General features: G+C 36.1%; 1 protein-coding gene across 2 annotated transcripts in view; it reads left to right on the top strand.

Annotated features, from left to right (window-relative positions):
* The window catches only part of SGCZ (sarcoglycan zeta), a 420641-nt gene that overhangs the window by 226099 nt on the left and 177098 nt on the right, over nt 1-17444 (top strand). For both annotated transcript variants that reach the window (XM_068971226.1, XM_068971225.1), the window contains exon 2: nt 5776-5877. In XM_068971226.1, the coding sequence (XP_068827327.1) occupies nt 5776-5877 (102 nt within the window). The remainder of the gene's footprint in view (nt 1-5775; nt 5878-17444) is intronic.

Here is a 17444-nt window from a genome sequence, read left to right as displayed (position 1 = left end):
GGATATAAATGCATCAATATGGAATCTAGAAAATGGTCCTGATGAACTTAGTAGACAACTGACTTGTGGACACATCAGGGAAAGGCGGGGGTGGGGCAAACTGAGAGAGTAGCATTGATGTATATACACGAGCATGTGTGAAACAGACAGTTAGGGGGGAGTTGCTAAATAAAACAGGGAGCCAGCCTGGTGCCCTGTGATCACCCGCAGGGGTCGGATGGGGTAAGGAGAGGGAGAAGAGGAAGGGAAGGATTATAATTATGACTGAATTGTATTGTTGGACAGCAGAAACCAATTAAAAAATGTGAAACAATTTTCTACCAATTAAAAAGATAAGTTTAAAAAAGATTCAGTAGGAGAGATGATTTTTTAATATTATTCCTTAACACAAAAGTGATAATATTTATAATGGTTTATTTAGAAAGCACATTAAATATTTCAAAGGAATGGCATAAATCTATAATCCAAGGGTTTAGATGATGTAAGGAGTAATTCAATAAAATAACAGTGTAAACAATGTTAAGTTTACACTCCAAACAGTTTAAGTATGAAGGCAATTACCAGGTTGTGCAGATGATTGCCCTTGGGAATAGAAAGGAAGAAATGAAAAATGGGAGAGGTAGATAAAAAGAAGTAGGTTGAATAGAGATTAATTATATTTATTATCAGAGTATTAATTTAAATAAACTACAGAGAATAACTATCAAGAATATGCTAGCTTCAGGAACAAGGCATTTGTATATCATCTTGTTAAATTACTATGACATCAATGTAAGGAAAACTATTGTTTTCTGATTCTTATAAAAAATGATTTAGGTTTAGATAAAGAATATGTCAAAGGCAACAGTTAGTAAACAGTAGTCACATTTTGAATCCAAGCTCTCCTACTATGGATTATAACTATAATGATGATAAAATTTAATGTATTTAATGTCTGCTGAAGTTCAAATGATATGAATTTTTATTATAATATACAATTTCAAATAAAATGTAATAATGGTTAAAACTTTTGAGTACTTCTGCACATATATAGAAGAACTCAGAAGATAAGCATGATTTTAATCAGTTTACATCCTCATGTCATCCTTGCTATAAATGCATAGCTAAATATTATTCCTTTTACATATAACAAAAATTAATGTACAAAATGCTTAGCTAACTGTTCAAGCTTACACAGGATGAAGGTAGCACAGCCAAGGTTGGGGTCTGTACTATAGGTGCATTAGATTCTGTTATTTTCTGGTGTTTTGGCAATGTCAATCTTAATAGCAAATCCAGAAATTATTTTCTCCCTTTAGATTGGAAGGAACCAGGAATACAGTGAAACAAGGAGCTATGCTGACAGTAGGAAGAAATTCACTTTTCCAACTCTCCTAGATAAGAGAAACCAGATTATTTCATCATCTCATAATTTACTGGTGGACTTGGGTGTGAATGTGAACATCAGGTTAATTATTCAGTGAATATATATTATACAGTTCCATGTATTTTATAACTACATGTAAATAATATAGAGAAACTTACAGAAGAAGACTGATGAACATAGTGGAGCAAGGTTAGATTCATAACACTAACCTATGGTAACAGTTCTACATTTACCCAGGGAAGTTCCATGTCATCTAATTTAAATGAAATATATCTATATTCCCCCAAATTGTATGTTATATAGAAAGATAACACTGATCTTAAGATTCAAAACTTCCCCAAATTAAATATGCATATAATATACATAATATCACCCTTAATATGGATATCCAGTTCTTTTATTTTTAAACATCTTATGAAAACATTTTTTAAGAATATTATTGAACTGTGAATTATATTCATGATAGAATTTGTTTCTATTGCCCTGAGATAGTTCAGTTCAATCACTCAGTTGTGTCTGACTCTTTGCAACCCCATGGGCAACACACCAGGCTTCCCTGTCCATCACCAACTCCCAGCACTTACTCAAACTCATGTCCATTGAGTCGGTGATGCCACCCAACCATCTCATCCTCTGTTGTCCCCATCTCCTCCTGCCTTCAATCTTTCCCAGCATCAGGGTCTTTTTAAATGAGTCATTTCTTCGTACCAATGGCCAAAGTACTGGAGCTTCAGCTTCAGCATCAGTCCTTCCAGTGAATATTCAGGGCTGATTTCCTTTAGGATGGACTGGTTGGATCTCCTTGCAGTCCAAGGGACTCTCAAGAAAGAGTCTTCTCCAACACCACAGTTCAAAAGCATCAATTCTTCGGCCCTCAGCTTTCTTTATAGTCCAACTCTCACATCCATACATGACTACTGGAAAAAACATAGCTTTGGCTAGATGGACCTTTTTGGCAAAGTAATGTCTTTGCTTTTGAATATGCTGTCTAGGTTGGTCATAACTTTTCTTCCAAGGAGCAAGCATCTTTTAATCTCATGGCTATAGTCACCATCTGCAGTGATTTTGGAGCCCAAAAAAGTCTGTCACTGTTTCCACTCTTTCCCCATCTATTTGCCATGAAGTGATGGGACCAGATGCCATGATCTCAGTCTTCTGAATTTTGCACTTTAAGCCAACTTTTTCCCTCTCCTCTTTCACTTTCATTAGGAGGCTCTTCAGTTCTTTGCTTTCTGCCATAAGGGTGATGTCGTCTCTATATCTGAGGTTATTGATATTCCTCCTGGCAATCTTGATTCCAGCTTGTGCTTCATCCATCCCAGCATTTCTCATTATGTACTCTGTGTATATGTCAAATAAGCAGGGTAGCAATATACAGCCTTGATGTTCTCTTTTCCCCATTTGGAACCAGTCTGTTGTTCCATGTCCAGTTCTAACTGTTGCTTCCTGACCTGCATACAGATTTCTCAAAGGAAAGTCAAGTGGTCGGGTATTCCCATCTCTTTCTAGAATTTTCCAGAGTTTGTTATGGTCCACACAGTCAGAGGTAAATATTTTTCTGGAACTCTCTTCCTTTTGCAATGATCCAATGGATATTGGCAATTTGATCTCTGGTTCCTCTGCCTTTTCTAAATCCAGCTTGAGCTTCTGAAAGTTCATGGTTCACATACTCTTGAAGCCTGGCTTGGAGAATTTTGCATTATTTTGCTAGCGTGTGAAATTAGTGCAATCATGGGATAGTTTGAGCATTCTTTTGGCATTGCCTTTCTTTTGGATTGGAATGAAAACTGACCTTTTCCAGTCCTGTGGCCATGGCTGAGTTTTCCAAATTTGCTGGCACATTGAAATAGTCTAGCAGTTGCCTTAAACATTTGCAAAGCAACTTCGTAGGAGCACTTCAGAACACTTCTTTCAGGTAGGCATTTGAGAACATACCTGGACAGCCACTGTGTGAGATTAACTCAAGAAAACCCCTCTGAAACAAAACAATATTTGAAGGCCACTTATCACTTTATATGTACTACTATTTTAGTACTGAAAGATTTCTGTCTCCAGCCTACTTTTGTAGCTTCCGTGTCCTCCAGACCTTATCATGTCTAGAAATATTCTCACCTTCAAGATTTCAAAATCTGAGTTTCCATTTTCTGATGACAAACCTGTCTTAGCATTTCTTATATTTTTTAACCTCTATTGAACTTGATCATTAATTTGTCACCTGTTGATATTCTTTATTCTGTGCTATTTTTGCAACCTAATTCTATTTTTCTGGCTTTACTTGTCTCTACTTAATAAGAAAAATAATAGCCATTTGAGGGACATAATCTTTCGTTACTTTAGGACACCACATTCCTATGACTTTTTGCCATTCCTGTCTAATATATCCTCAGTTTTGAAACTCTATCACTGTTAATTCTGTTGCATACTATTGCAAAACTCTTAAGAGTCAATGAATGAATGATCTGTAACTAATATCTATATCAGACACTTCAATTTCAAAAGGGAAAGAGGATGTTATAAAACTGGTATAAATTAATTCTGTCTCAGAGTAAAACAAGTATGCCTGTTTTCTCATCAGAATTTGTCTTCAGTGATGATTGAAATTTTCATGTTAGAAAAAATTAGTTCATTTCCCTATTAGGCATTTTCAGTGTCAGCTTGAAGTTCAAGCTGATAAAAAGTTCAAGCTCAAGAAGTGAATTCCTCTGTTTGATCCAAAGTTCAATTCAACCAGAATCAGTTATTTTCTCCTTCCATGAGAAGCCTGACATTTCTCCACCTCAAAATATTTCCATTTCTCTTCTTAGTGTTTTTCTTTGAGTTAAAGAAAAAAGGCCTTCAGTTCTTATTCAAAATTCTATCCATTGTTCTGCTATTTCACTGGCTTTCTTTTGAGGTCAGAGCAGAGGGTAGAGGCTAGGACTATCTGAATCCGTTGCCTTTCCTCTTCTACTAATCCCGGCCTCCCAGAATGTAAAGAATATGTCTTTCCAACCTACGGGCCTACTCATTACCTAAGAGTTTCTCCCTTGTTTTTATATACATTTTTTCCCACATAGAACTTGTTCTTCCATCATGATAAAGTCAAGCAAGACCAAAGCAACTGTTGCTCCCCAGCCTGCTTTCTACAGGTGTGTTGGTTGATGAATAAAATTCTGGATTTTTTGTGATACTTCTGGAAGTATAGTTAGAAAGTTCAAAGCTGAACTTATTTTTGCCATTGAACTTACAGATTTCCCTATTCCAATTGTAAAACTCATTAAGTAATGAGTGTCCTTCTGTAGTCATAGTTGTGAACCCTTGGATCAATCGCACATGGCCCCCTTTTCAGTATCTCAAGAAAAAATTAGTCACCAGGTCTTGAAAGTTGCTCTTCCGCCACACTCCTCTCACTTATTACAGAGCTGTGCATTATTTCTGACACTGTCAGATAGCTCCGCATAGTACTTCTACCAGATTTTCCTTAAAGTGTAATTCAGATCATTTCAAGCCATTGAGCGATTCAAGAACTTTTTACGTTCCTTCTCTTGGAGGCTGTTGTATCAATACATACAGATTCCTTAGCTCTACACTCAGGGCTTTCCTTTCTCTGACCTCAAAACGTACTCCTAATTGTTTTCACTCTTGATATTCCATTAGCCAGGTTGGGTAGAATGCTATTTCCTGATTGTGACCAGAATGGTCAGTTCCTTCCTCCCTCTAAGGACATCTCTTGTTGAAACTCCATATTCTTAAGGTCTTTGTCATAGTCAGTCTCCTCCATGAGAAATGGTGTACTCTCCAACTAGATGTGAAATCTCCTTTCTTAGACACCTATCAGTACTCTGTTCTTACTATTTTTATTTTTTGCCTCATCAATATTATTTGTGCCCTGTTTTATCATACTCGTGGAGTATTATTTTCTAAAGAAAAGGACATAAGTGTTACCCATGATTAAAATACTGGGACACCATGCTTACTTACACTAGTCAATCATTAATTGCTTGTACAAATGTGAGCATTTATAGTAGAAATATGTGTATAACTGTCATGTAAATATCATTAGATCTCTCTGCAAACATGAAGTTGTTTTTAATAATCAGGAAGCAAGTGTAATTATGCCTAATAAATAATTAAAAGTGTTAGTGCATGAAGAAAGTATAGGAGTTATTCACAGATGAGTCCTAGTCTCTGTTAGACTGGAAAGAAGCTACCAGGTCCTTTATACTCCTCTTTTCCTGTTCATTTTACACAGAGCCCACTATATGCATGCCAACTGCTGCAGTCATTCATTAAGTAGATTCAGCCTCTCATTTTCCTTAAGTCATCACGGATTTGAGCTTACTGTTTTCTCAATTTAGGCCTAAGAAAATTATGGCCATTTATTCATTCTCCAGTTAACCTAAAAGTGAACTATATTTCATTGCTTGTAGGATGGTATGGGAAATCTGAGAGTCACCAAGAAGGGAATCCGACTTGAAGGTATATCTGAGTTTCTACTTCCATTGTATGTGAAAGAAATTCATTCCCGAAAGGTATGTGATACTGGCTTTGGCTTACTGTAAAAGATAATTTAGAGGTTATGTTTTAGCTTGAAATAGGAGGACAAAAACCCCTTAACTCTTCAGTATGCATTTAGTTACTCTATGCTAAGACTTATTTGAAGAAATCAAAACAATGAAGCAATAGAAAAACCCATGGATAAGGTTAGTTTCAAACTGATAAATTAGAGAGCCTTTTTGAATTAAACTGCAGTGTTGCTTTTGTTAGTCTATAAAATATGCCCCTCTGACATTAAAAATCCAGTTATATTCATTCCAAAAGGGGCATTTAACATATTTTAAGTAATTTTTGCAAGTACCTTGGCTTGAATAAATGATTCTAACTCAATATATTATACATCTTTTCAGCTTTAATGGACATGCATTTTTTTTTAAAGAGGTGACAAAAAGTCTTAGTACAGAAATTAAGTTTATTTCTGGATCTACAATATTTAAAACCACTAAGAATATTTACTCGTTCAAATGTGTATGTATGTGTGTGTGCTATGTGTATTTTATCAACTGGCAGCATGCTACAAAGCAAAACATTATAGCTTAACATTGCTTATTTTGGCTTAAGTGTGTTATTTCTCAAAAGGTAGTATCTTTGGTACATCAAAATCTCACTAGACTCTTTCAAATGTAACAGGCACTCCCCTGGAACAAGTGTGTATGTGTGGAAATTAACTTAATAAATCATAATGATTAGAAAGATTGTTATATAACATATGGAAATATTATTAACCTTATTTCATAAATATCAAAGTCTATTTTAGGCTAGAATAATGTTTGAATATTATCAATATAATATATTAGCAAATGAGTTGCACAGTAAGCCAAAATTTTATTATCTGCTTCAAGGCTATTTTTTCCCTTAAATATCAAAGTGAACACAGAACAACGGATTCTTTTCTATAAAAATTCTAAATAGGATAATTATATTACATTTAACTTTTATTTTGTTATGTGTGAACCGCAATGCTAGTATATTATATATACTATAGTGACTGCTACTCTGGGTATTGGAAATTTTTTATTAAAATTATTTTCTAGATTTTGGTCAGAGAATAACACAATAGATCCGTATGCACACCTGACCTTACATGAATAAACAAGCAAAACCAATTAGATTTAAAAGTTTGGTGGTGTTCTTTTTTATTTTTATGAAAACTGAAAAAATGGCATGCTAACACATATTAGCATCTTTCCTTTGATTGGAAGTCATCACCACTCAGTTATTTTCTGATTCCTTCTTGTGTTTGGCACTATTAAATAATTTCATATTTGAAGAAATCCAAACTCATACATGAAAATAAAAAATAGTACTTAACACAGGACAAAGGTGAGAGTCATCATAGGCAGGAACATCTTTGAAAATATATCCTATTGATAAATCCAGGGATGACCCCACCCGCCCCCCAAAAAAAAGATTTATTTTCAAAGCCGTTTTAGATCAATTTGGAGTATCTTCCTTAGAGTACGGTTTAGAGAAGGATTGTCAAGGTCCCTGTCAGTAGGAGGATCATAAAATTTACCTTCTCGGTAGGAACATGTCTGAGAGTATAGCAACAGGTGTAAACAAGGATTCTCCTAAGAACCTGTGATGTATGTTCACTGCATCTGTGGACCAAATGAGAAGGAATTTGCTGTTACAGCATTTAGATGTGAGGTAGTGACAGATGGGCTTTCTAACCTTTATCGCTGGGAAAGTTCACAAGCACTTCTAAAACCTACCATATTGATTGAAATCTGTATGCTCCCTTTCCCATCCCCAGCCCTGGCGCTTCTCCTCTCATTATCCTTTGCCTCTCAGTACCTGTGAAGTGTGGTACCGCCCAGGCAGGAGGGAGCATGTTCCATTAGCAGTCAGACTGGAGGTCTGGTTTGAGAACAAAAAAAGAGACTCATTTACTCCTTGAAAATGTCTCTACCCATATGCCACAAAAATAAATATTTAAGGAGAAAAATGTATCTTTTATAAGCAGGCTCCACACTAAGACTCTCTTACCCTGAACGCATGCAGTTGTTTTTTTTTCTGCCGTTAAGTTTATGCACTGTTTTAAAAAGTCAGCCACAATGTTCCTGAGCCTTCATTTTCTCATGAATAATATGAGTTTGGTAGAAACTGATCAAAATGCCTAATTCTTAGGTTAAAAAAAAAAACACAAAATACTCAATAATACTTGTAGAGATGAGATTTTACATCATTTTTTAAATTCCATTGTACATTTCAATCTTTCTACACATTTTCATATAGTCAAATGTTTTTGTGATAAAGTATCAAAGTTCCTGTAGGTAAGATAAGAAAATCTAATAAATTCAAAATGTAATTATGAAAATTTAATTACATGAGAAAAATGGAAGGGTATTAAATTTTGATTTGTGCAAATTTTTTTCCTGCAATTTTGATTTGTGTGTATTTATGTGTGTGTGTGCCTTCCTAAGGCCAGTGGATTGCCGTCTTAATGTTTAGCCAGTATTCCACTCTGAAATTTATTTTCTAGTTATGTAGTTATTTAATCCTGTAGAAAGGTAGTTCATTTCTATTGGTCAGAAAGTGCAGTTGCCCATAGACATAAGCACCTAACCTCCTAACTTAATAAATCATGGGCTGCTTCTACCCTACAAGCTCACAGGCCCTGTGCTCACCACCAAAATTCTATAGACATTTGAAGCTCTGTTATTACCCAATGAAGTTTACTCTCTTCTTCATACTTTTAAGAAAACAACCTTTTAAAGTGGTTGATCATATCAGCACACACAGAAAAGCATGTTGTATGTTTAAAATATGTTAGAATTCAATGTGTCTTCAAAATTAACATTATTTTCATAGAGTAGGTACTCAACATTTGTGAGGTTAAGTGTATAGTTTTCTTTGGGTACAAAATATTCAAAGAATATGGAATTTGACCTTATATATAATATTCTGAATGAGACTTTAATGCATGCAGTCCATTAGGTTAAATATTTAAATGATCAGGAATTTAAGACTTGTATCACCAGCTTTTTAATGTAATTTAAATGTTTCTCAAGATTTCAAAAATTCAGAGTACTGAGATGGTTAAGCTATCTACATTTCACTAATTCCTACTGGAAAAAATTTGCATCATGAGTTCTCTAGGGCAGTTTTAAATATTGTCCAACTTCACTGTTTGAGCAAACTCGGGGGGATAGTGATGGACAGAGAAGCCTGACGTGCTGCAATTCATGGAGTTAGACACAACTTACCGACTGAACAACAGCAACAATAACTTCATTTGATTTTAGCTGAACACCTCTCTTAGATTTTGGCGTTTTTTGTTTTTTTTTTCTTTTTTTCCCTGTTTAAGGATCCTCAGTTAAGCTGGTACCTCACCACTGCTCCCCCACCCCAGCATCCTGCATGACAGGCAGATAATTGTGTTGGGGACAACTACCAGTTAATTCCAATTCCAGTAACTCCACAGCAAAGCAAACAAATGTGCATTTTTCAGGATTCCTGCATTAGCAGATCTATGAGCAAAGTTCTACCTTCCCTTTACTTCCAGTCATTTCATTTGGCTTCGAAGGTCTGATATTAACTGGGTTCTTGGTTGCAATCAGGTTTCACCTCCTGTGTTCAGTTCTTTAGAGAGTTCAGACACAAAGGCATGGGGCCAGGCAAGTTCAACACACCTCTCTCTTGCTTACACAGCATGATAGCCTTCTGACCTTGTGTTCCTCAGCCACCCTGGAAAATCTCTACTCAGGTTCCTTTCTCTCTTGCAAAACCAATCCATACAAATAGATACCTGTAAGCTTCTATAATCTTTTTGTTATTAGCATTCTTATCACTGTGATTTCACATTCAGATGTTTAATGCAGATGGGGCTTATTATTTTACTCTAGTGTCTTATTTAAGTTAAAATGCACACAACAAATTGTCCCAAAATCTTTACACTCAGAAAAAAAAAAAAAAAGTTAACATTTGGTGAATATCATGACAGTTATGTATAGATTTGCACAAATGAAAAGATCAATATATTGAGAGACATGTACCTGCTATTTATAATTAGTATATTATACATAATTAAATAGAAGAAATAAACAGAAACAAATTGGAAAGAATTGCTGACCTTAAATATTTTTTCACCATGAGAAAGGTTTTTCTTTAAACCTATCTTTATGGTTAAGAATAAAAGATGATGAATACCATTAAGAAGCTGGATACATTAGCCCCATGTTTTAATTTCAGACAGTGTTCATTAACTCCCTGCCGTGTTATTTGAGGTGATTAGCTTTCCTCCAATTTGTCTTCACCCCTATTCATTTTCAGGTTTTTTTTTAAATAATTATATACTTAACTTTGTCAGAGTTCATAATATTTACATTCTGTTCTGCTTGTTTAATTGCCTTGGCACTTTGGTCTTAATTTTACATACAGATGGCTGTCAGTCTCACCACCAGTCCTTCTTTTATTATGGATTATCCAGGACTGATTTTACTATTCAAATCATTCTTCCTTGCTTGTATTTCATTATTAATTAGTTTTGTTTGTTTGTTTGCTGTTCCTTGAAATATTTCATGAGAAAGGTTTCTATTGCCTTTATTCTTTTCTGGAATATTATTAATGGTTCATCTCTTCTTTTCCTGTTACCTCATTGCTCTATAAAATTCTAGCACCGGATATTGCCAGTAAAAGTCTCAGGAAAGCCTGGCATTTTTCTCCTGTTGATGCCAGGCATGTTCTGCCTGGATGCCTGATACATTTTTGCCATTTCATTTCTTTCATTTCAGGGACCTTTTGTGTATTATATCACTCAATATCATTCAGTTCCATTTGTTGAGGTCTTCAGAGAAAGCAATAATTCTTATGATCTTTTTTATCCTCTGCAGCTATCATAATTTCTCTAATTATTTTAAACTTTGTATGTTTTCTCTGATAGAAGGAAGTTATTATCTAGAGTCTTTCTTCTATGCCGTTAGTTTATTTTTCTCCATGTTAATTTTGCCTTTGCTCTATCTAATTCATGTATTTTATTTACAAGGGTGTTGTCCGAATTTGCCTTAGGTCCATGGTCTTTTAAATCTTTATAGGTTATTTTATTGTCTTTGAGCTCTGGTTTTATTAAAATCAAAAGTTTTCAATACTAAAACTGGCAGCACTTTCCTTCCCTAGTTTGCATCATCCCTAATGAGCCTCTACCACGTTTGAGGTAGAGAATTACTGTCTAGCAGCTTTGTTTCCCTGGAGACATTGCTGATGGGAAGGGGCAGCCAAACTGCCTGTACCAACCAGACTTGGACTATCTTAGTTCCATGGGAGTTTGTGGCCCTTTCTGCCTCTGTGGATGTCTTCCAATGACATATACAGTGTGTTTGTTTGTTTCTTTTTTTTCCCAGTACTGTCTACTCTACCCCCTTCTTTCCTCTATCCAAATTTGTTGATTTGGGTTAAACTTTTCTTTATATTTTCAGAATATATCACCATTCCTTCATTTCTTCTGGGATATGGGTGAAAATAGGTCAGGGAGGCATACTATCTGCTGCTGTGAAGTAATCTTTCCTCAGCTTTCACTTTTTCATGTTTGTAGCATACATTTGTATGAATAAATTATTGGCTGTTCCAATAAAATTTTATTTTTAAAAGAAAAAATTATCATTTTATTTCTTTGGTAGTGAGAGAGTTTTTGAGACTTTTCTATTTTGATGTATCCTATTAGGTAGGACCCTTCCTCCATCCCTCTTTCCTTTCTTTTCTTTTTTTTTTTCTCTTTTCCTTTCTCTCTCTGTTCTCCTTTCTCTTTCTCTCTCTCCCTCCCTGCCTTTTTTCCTTCCTATGCTCATTTCCTTCATGACCAATAGCCCCCAATACCATAACTTGAATACTCCATTTTTTCCCATCACTGATTAAATACACCTTTCCTGATATACTACATTACTAAATGTGCATATGTTTACTTCTGGTCCCTCTACGTGTTCTATCAATATATTTCGACTAAAACTAAACTGTAACTTTAAGGGACTGTTACACCAAGTTCCATGTTATTGCTCTTTTTCAAAACCTTTGACTAGTGTGCATTTTCTCTTCCAAAAGAATTTATTAATCAGCTGTCAAGTCTCATAAAAGTTTCAGCTGTAAACTTAATTATGGCTACATTTAATTTGATAAAATTGACATCTTTATAGTTCTGAAAATTTTCTGTCTAAGAATATGGCTTCTCTCCTGATTTTTTTTTTTGAGAACTTATTTTGTGTTGCTCAGAAACATTCTTTAATATTCTTTTTCATATAAGCATTACAAGTTTCTTATCAATCACTTTATGGTTCATGTTGCATGTGGGGATGAATTTTCCATTACTTCTTCCCTTTGCCTTTGTGCTTGTGGAGAAGAGCTGTGCCTTTTGGTGTTGTGAATGTCAGTTGGCCATTTTCTTGATTTTTTTTCATTTCTATTATACTTCAAATCATTTTTGTGGCTGTTCAGATAGATAATGGATTTTAATACAAGCTAACATTCAGCATAGAGTAGATTTCTGAAGTCCAGTTCCTGGCTTCAAATCCTGTCTCTGTTACTTAGTAGTTGAGACTAGTTACCTTATTTAACCTCTTTGGGTCTTTCTTTAGTCATCTGCAAAATAAAGTTTATAATAGCCCCTAATATTTTTAGAGACTAGATAGAGTATTGTGGTTATTGTTAGGAGAGATAAGAGGTAAAGCCTTTACCACAGAATCTAACATGAGGAATAGTATTACTTATTATTTTTAATGAAAGCCAAATACTATACTAAATACTTTAAATATTTTAACTTATTTAATTTTTACTATGTAATGAATATTGGAGAAGGCAATGGCATCCCACTCCAGTACTCTTGCCTGGAAAATCCCATGGACGGAGGAGCCTGGTGTGCTACAGTCCATGGGGTCGCTGAGAGTTGGACACAACTCAGTGACTTCACTTTCACTTTTCACTCTCATGCATTGGGGAAGGAAATGGCAACCCACTCCAGTGTTCTTGCCTGGAGAATCCCAGGGACGGCAGAGCCTGGTGGGCTGCCATCTATGGGATCGCACAGAGTCGGATACGACTGAAGCGACTTAGCAGCAGCAGCATGTGATGAGTATGAGTAAAAACAGTATATTTAGAAATAACAATTTAAGGATTTGCTGTTACTGCTACTGCTAAGTTACTTCAGTCGTGTCCGACTCTGTGCAACCCCATAGACGGCAGCCCACCAGGCTCCCCCGTCCCTGGGATTCTCTAGGCAAGAATACTGGAGTGGGTTGCCATTTCCTTCTCCAATGCATGAGAGTGAAAAGTGAAAGTAAAGTCATTCAGTTGTATCCGACTCTTCGTGACCCCATGGACTGCAGCCCACCAGGCTCCTCTGTCCCTGGGATTCTCCTCCAGGCAAGAACACTGGAGTAGGTTGCCATTTCCTTCTCCAGTGCATGAGAGTGAAAAGTGAAAGTGAAGTCACTCAGTTGTGTCTGACTCTTCACGATCCCATGAACTATATGTAGCCTACCAGGCTCCTCCATCCATGGGATTCTCCAGGCAAGAGTACTGGAGTGGGGTGCCATTTCCTTCTCCAAGGATTTCCTAACGCACTGCAAATGGGATGTAAGAATAAGAGAAATCCTAGTATAATATCAAGGTTTTTTGTTCTGAGTAGTCACTATTAGCCAGTTTGGGGCAAAGCAGGGAGTGGGTGAAGATTTTGAGCACAATTTTGGAGCTATTAATTTTGCCTACTAGAAGAGCAGGCAATTCAAGTTAGCAAGGTATCGGTGTGTATTTCATGTTGAGGAATAATTTAAAGATTCAAATTAGAGACATTTTAATATCAACAGTAATATCCATAGCTATTATTATCTAATTTAAATACATGAGATCAAACAAGAGTGTCAGTGAGTGTGGATAGAATATTGGACATTCTGTCTATGTTCGCTATAATCCTTTACCCCAGTATTGAAGAGTTTAGAAAGAAGTGTAAGAACCAGCCACAGACTAAGAAGGGGAGACTGGTGAAGTAGGAAGAAAACCAAAAGAGTATGGTATCCTGAAAGGAAAGAGGTTGATAGAAGGTAGAACTGTTTCTGATGGGTCAATTAACAGGAAGTCTGAAAATCCATCCTGTTATTAGCTTGTTCAGAAATCAATGTTTTCCCCCATATTTTAATATATTTATCAATGTAATATTTATTATCTCTCTTAATTAATATATTCAGTGAATTCCATGTAAAGATATCTAAATGTCAAAGCAACAACCTTGTGAAGTGAGCAGAGCAGATAACTTTATTCCCATTTTGCAGATACTTTACCTCAAGACTTAGAGAATTTAAATGAGATGTTCAAGGTCTGAGGACTCAAAAGTGAGCCAGAATTCACATCCCAAGTCACTGCTTCTTGTTCTAGGCACCTAGTTTTTGTAAAAGTTTCTTCTACAGGTGTATCTGTAAATTGTAGACCTGCTATTCTAAATAAATAATTGCTGTAAATATTTACAATCTGTCAAGACTAGAAATATAGGACTTTAAGTTCCTCAGTTTTTTTTTCAATTGAAATATAGTTGATTTACAAAGTTGTGTTAGTTTCAAGTGAACAGCAAAGTGAGTTAGTTATGCATATACATATATCCACTCTTTTTTCAGATTTTAATCCCGTACAGGTCATTACAAGGTATGAATAGAGTTTCCTGTGCTGCACAGTAGGTTCTTATTAGTTATCTATTTTATATATAATATTGTGTATATGTCAGTCCCTATCTCCCAAATTATCCCTCTCCCCACTTCCCCCTTGGTACCCTTAAGCTAGTTTTTTTATGTCTGTGACTCAATTTCTGTTTTGCAAATAGATTCCTCAGTACCATTTTTTAAAATTCCACATATAAGCAATATCATATGATATTTGGCTTTCTCTGTGACTTACTTCATTCAGTATCACAACCTCTAAGTTCATCCATGTTGCTCCAAATAACACTCTTTCATTCTTTTTATGACTAAGTAATATTCCATTATATATGTGTGTGTGTGTGTGTGTGTGTGTGTGTGTGTGTACATCTTTATCCATTCCTCTGTTGATAACCATTTAGTTTGCTTCCATGTCCTGGCTATTTTTAATAGTGCTGCAATGGACATGAGGGTGTATATATCCTTTCAAATTATGGTTTCCTCCAGGTATATGCCCAGGAGTAGGATTGCTGGATCATATGGTAGCTCTGTTTTTAGGTTTTTAAAGAATCTCCAAACTATTCTCCACAGTGGTTGTACAAATTTACTTTCCTCACTTTTGATAAACTTAAACCTTTTCTGTTATATTTACCAAATATCTACAAATGATTCATCTGAGCCTCTTTATCAAGATTACATTACATGCTAGTTAAGGAAGGCTAGTAGTGAATACAGAAAAGGTAACACATTTGTGCAATTAAGTGCTTTTTAATATTTGTAAATTAAGACATCTTTGTAAAATCCAAAAAAACCTGAGGAAAATATCTGAATATAAGGATAAAAATAAATATATACATTTTTAAGTGGTTCATACATGTCCCTCAGTTCAGTTCAGTCTCTCTATTCAGTTCAGTTCAGTCACTCAGTCGTGTCCGACTCTTTGCAACCCCATGAAGGGAAGCACACCAGGCCTCCCTGTCCATCACCAACTCCCAGAGTCCACCCAAACCCATGGCCATTGAGTCGGTGATGACATCCAACCATCTCATCCTCTGTCGTCTCCTTCTCCTCTTGCCCTCAATGTTTCCCAGCATCAGGGTCTTTTCAAATGAGTCAGCTCTTCACATCAGGTGGCCAAAGTATTGGAGTTTCAGCTTCAACATCAGTCCTTCCAATGAATATTCAAGACTGATTTCCTTTAGGATGGACTGGTTGGATCTCCTTGCAGTTCAAGGAACTCTCAAGAGTCTTCTACAACACAACAGTTCAAAAGCATCAATTCTTCTGTGCTCAGCTTTCTTTATAGTCCAATTCTCACATCCATGCATGACCACTGGAAAACCATAGCCTTGACTAGATGAACATTGGTTGGCAAAGAAATGTCTCTGCTTTTTAATATGCTGTCTATGTTGGTCATAACTTTGCTTCAAATGAGCAAACACCTTTTAAATTCATGGCTGAAATCAACATCTGCAGTGATTTTGGAGCCCAGAAAAATAAAGTCTGACACTGTTTACAATGTTTCCCCATCTATTTCCCATGAAGTGATGGGACCAGATGCCATGATCTTCGTTTTCTGAATGTTGAGCTTTAAGCCAACTTTTTCACTCTCCTCTTTCACTTTCATCAAGAGGCTCTTTAGTTCTTCTTCACTTTCTGCCATAAGGGTGGTGTCATCTGCATATCTGAGGTTGTTGATAATTCTCTCAGCAATCTTGATTCCAGCTTGTGCTTCTTCCAGCCCAGTGTTTCTCATGATGTACTCTGCATAAAAGTTAAATAATCAGGGTGACAATATACAGCCTTGATGTACTCCTTTTCCTATTTGGAAGCAGTATGTTGTTCCATGTCCAGTTTTAACTGTTGCTTCCTAACCTGCAGACAGGTTTCTCAAGAGGCAGGTCAGGTGGTCTGGTATTCCCATCTCTTTCAGAATTTTCCATGGTTTATTGTGATCCACACAGTCAAAGGCTTTGGCATAGTCAATAAAGCAGAAGTAGATGTTTTTTTGTAACTCTCTTGCTTTTTCCATGATCCAGCGGATGTTGGCAATTTGATCTCTGGTTCCTCTGCCTTTTCTAAAGCCAGCTTGAACATCTCGAAGTTCATGGTTCACGTATTTCTGAAGCCTGGCTTGGAGAATTTTGAGCATTACTTTACTAGCGTGTGAGATGAGTGCAACTGTGTGGTACTTTGAACATTCTTTGTCATTGCCTTTCTTTGGGATTGGAATGAAAACTGACCTTTTCCAGTCCTGTGGCCACTGCTGAGTTTTCCAAATTTGCTGGCATATTGAATGCAGCACTTTCACAGCACCATCTTTCAGGATTTGAAAGAGCTCAACTGGAATTCCATCACCTCCACTAGCTTTGTTCATAGTGATGCTTCCTAAGGCCTACTTGACTTCACATTCCAGGATGTCTGGCTTTATGTGAGTGATTACACCATCGTGATTATCCGGGTTGTGAAGATCTTTCTTGTATAGTTCTTCTGTGTATTCTTGCCACCTCTTCTTAATATCTTCTGCTTCTGTTAGGTCCCTGCCATTTCTGTCCTTTATCAAGCCCATCTTTGCATGAAGTGTTCCCTTGGTATCTCTAATTTTCTTAAAGAGATCTCTAGTCTTTCACATTCTGTTGTTTTCTTCTATTTCTTTGCATTGATCACTAAGGAAGGCTTTTGTATCTCTCCTTGCTATTCTTTGGATCTATGTATTCAAATGGGTGTGTCTTTCCTTTTCTCCTTTGCTTTTCACTTCCCTTCTTTTCACAGCTATTTGTAAGGCCTCCTCAGACAGCCATTTTACTTTTTTGCATTTCTTTTTCTTGGGAATAGTCTTGATCCCTGTCTCCTGTACAATGTCACGAACCTCCATTCATAGTTCACATGTCCCTCAACCATTTGTCAACTGATAAAAACACTGAAACTGC

This window comes from Capricornis sumatraensis, chromosome 4 (genome assembly GCF_032405125.1).
Source record: "Capricornis sumatraensis isolate serow.1 chromosome 4, serow.2, whole genome shotgun sequence".
Classification (NCBI taxonomy): Eukaryota; Metazoa; Chordata; class Mammalia; order Artiodactyla; family Bovidae; genus Capricornis; species Capricornis sumatraensis.
This window is presented reverse-complemented; position numbering and strand designations above follow the sequence as displayed.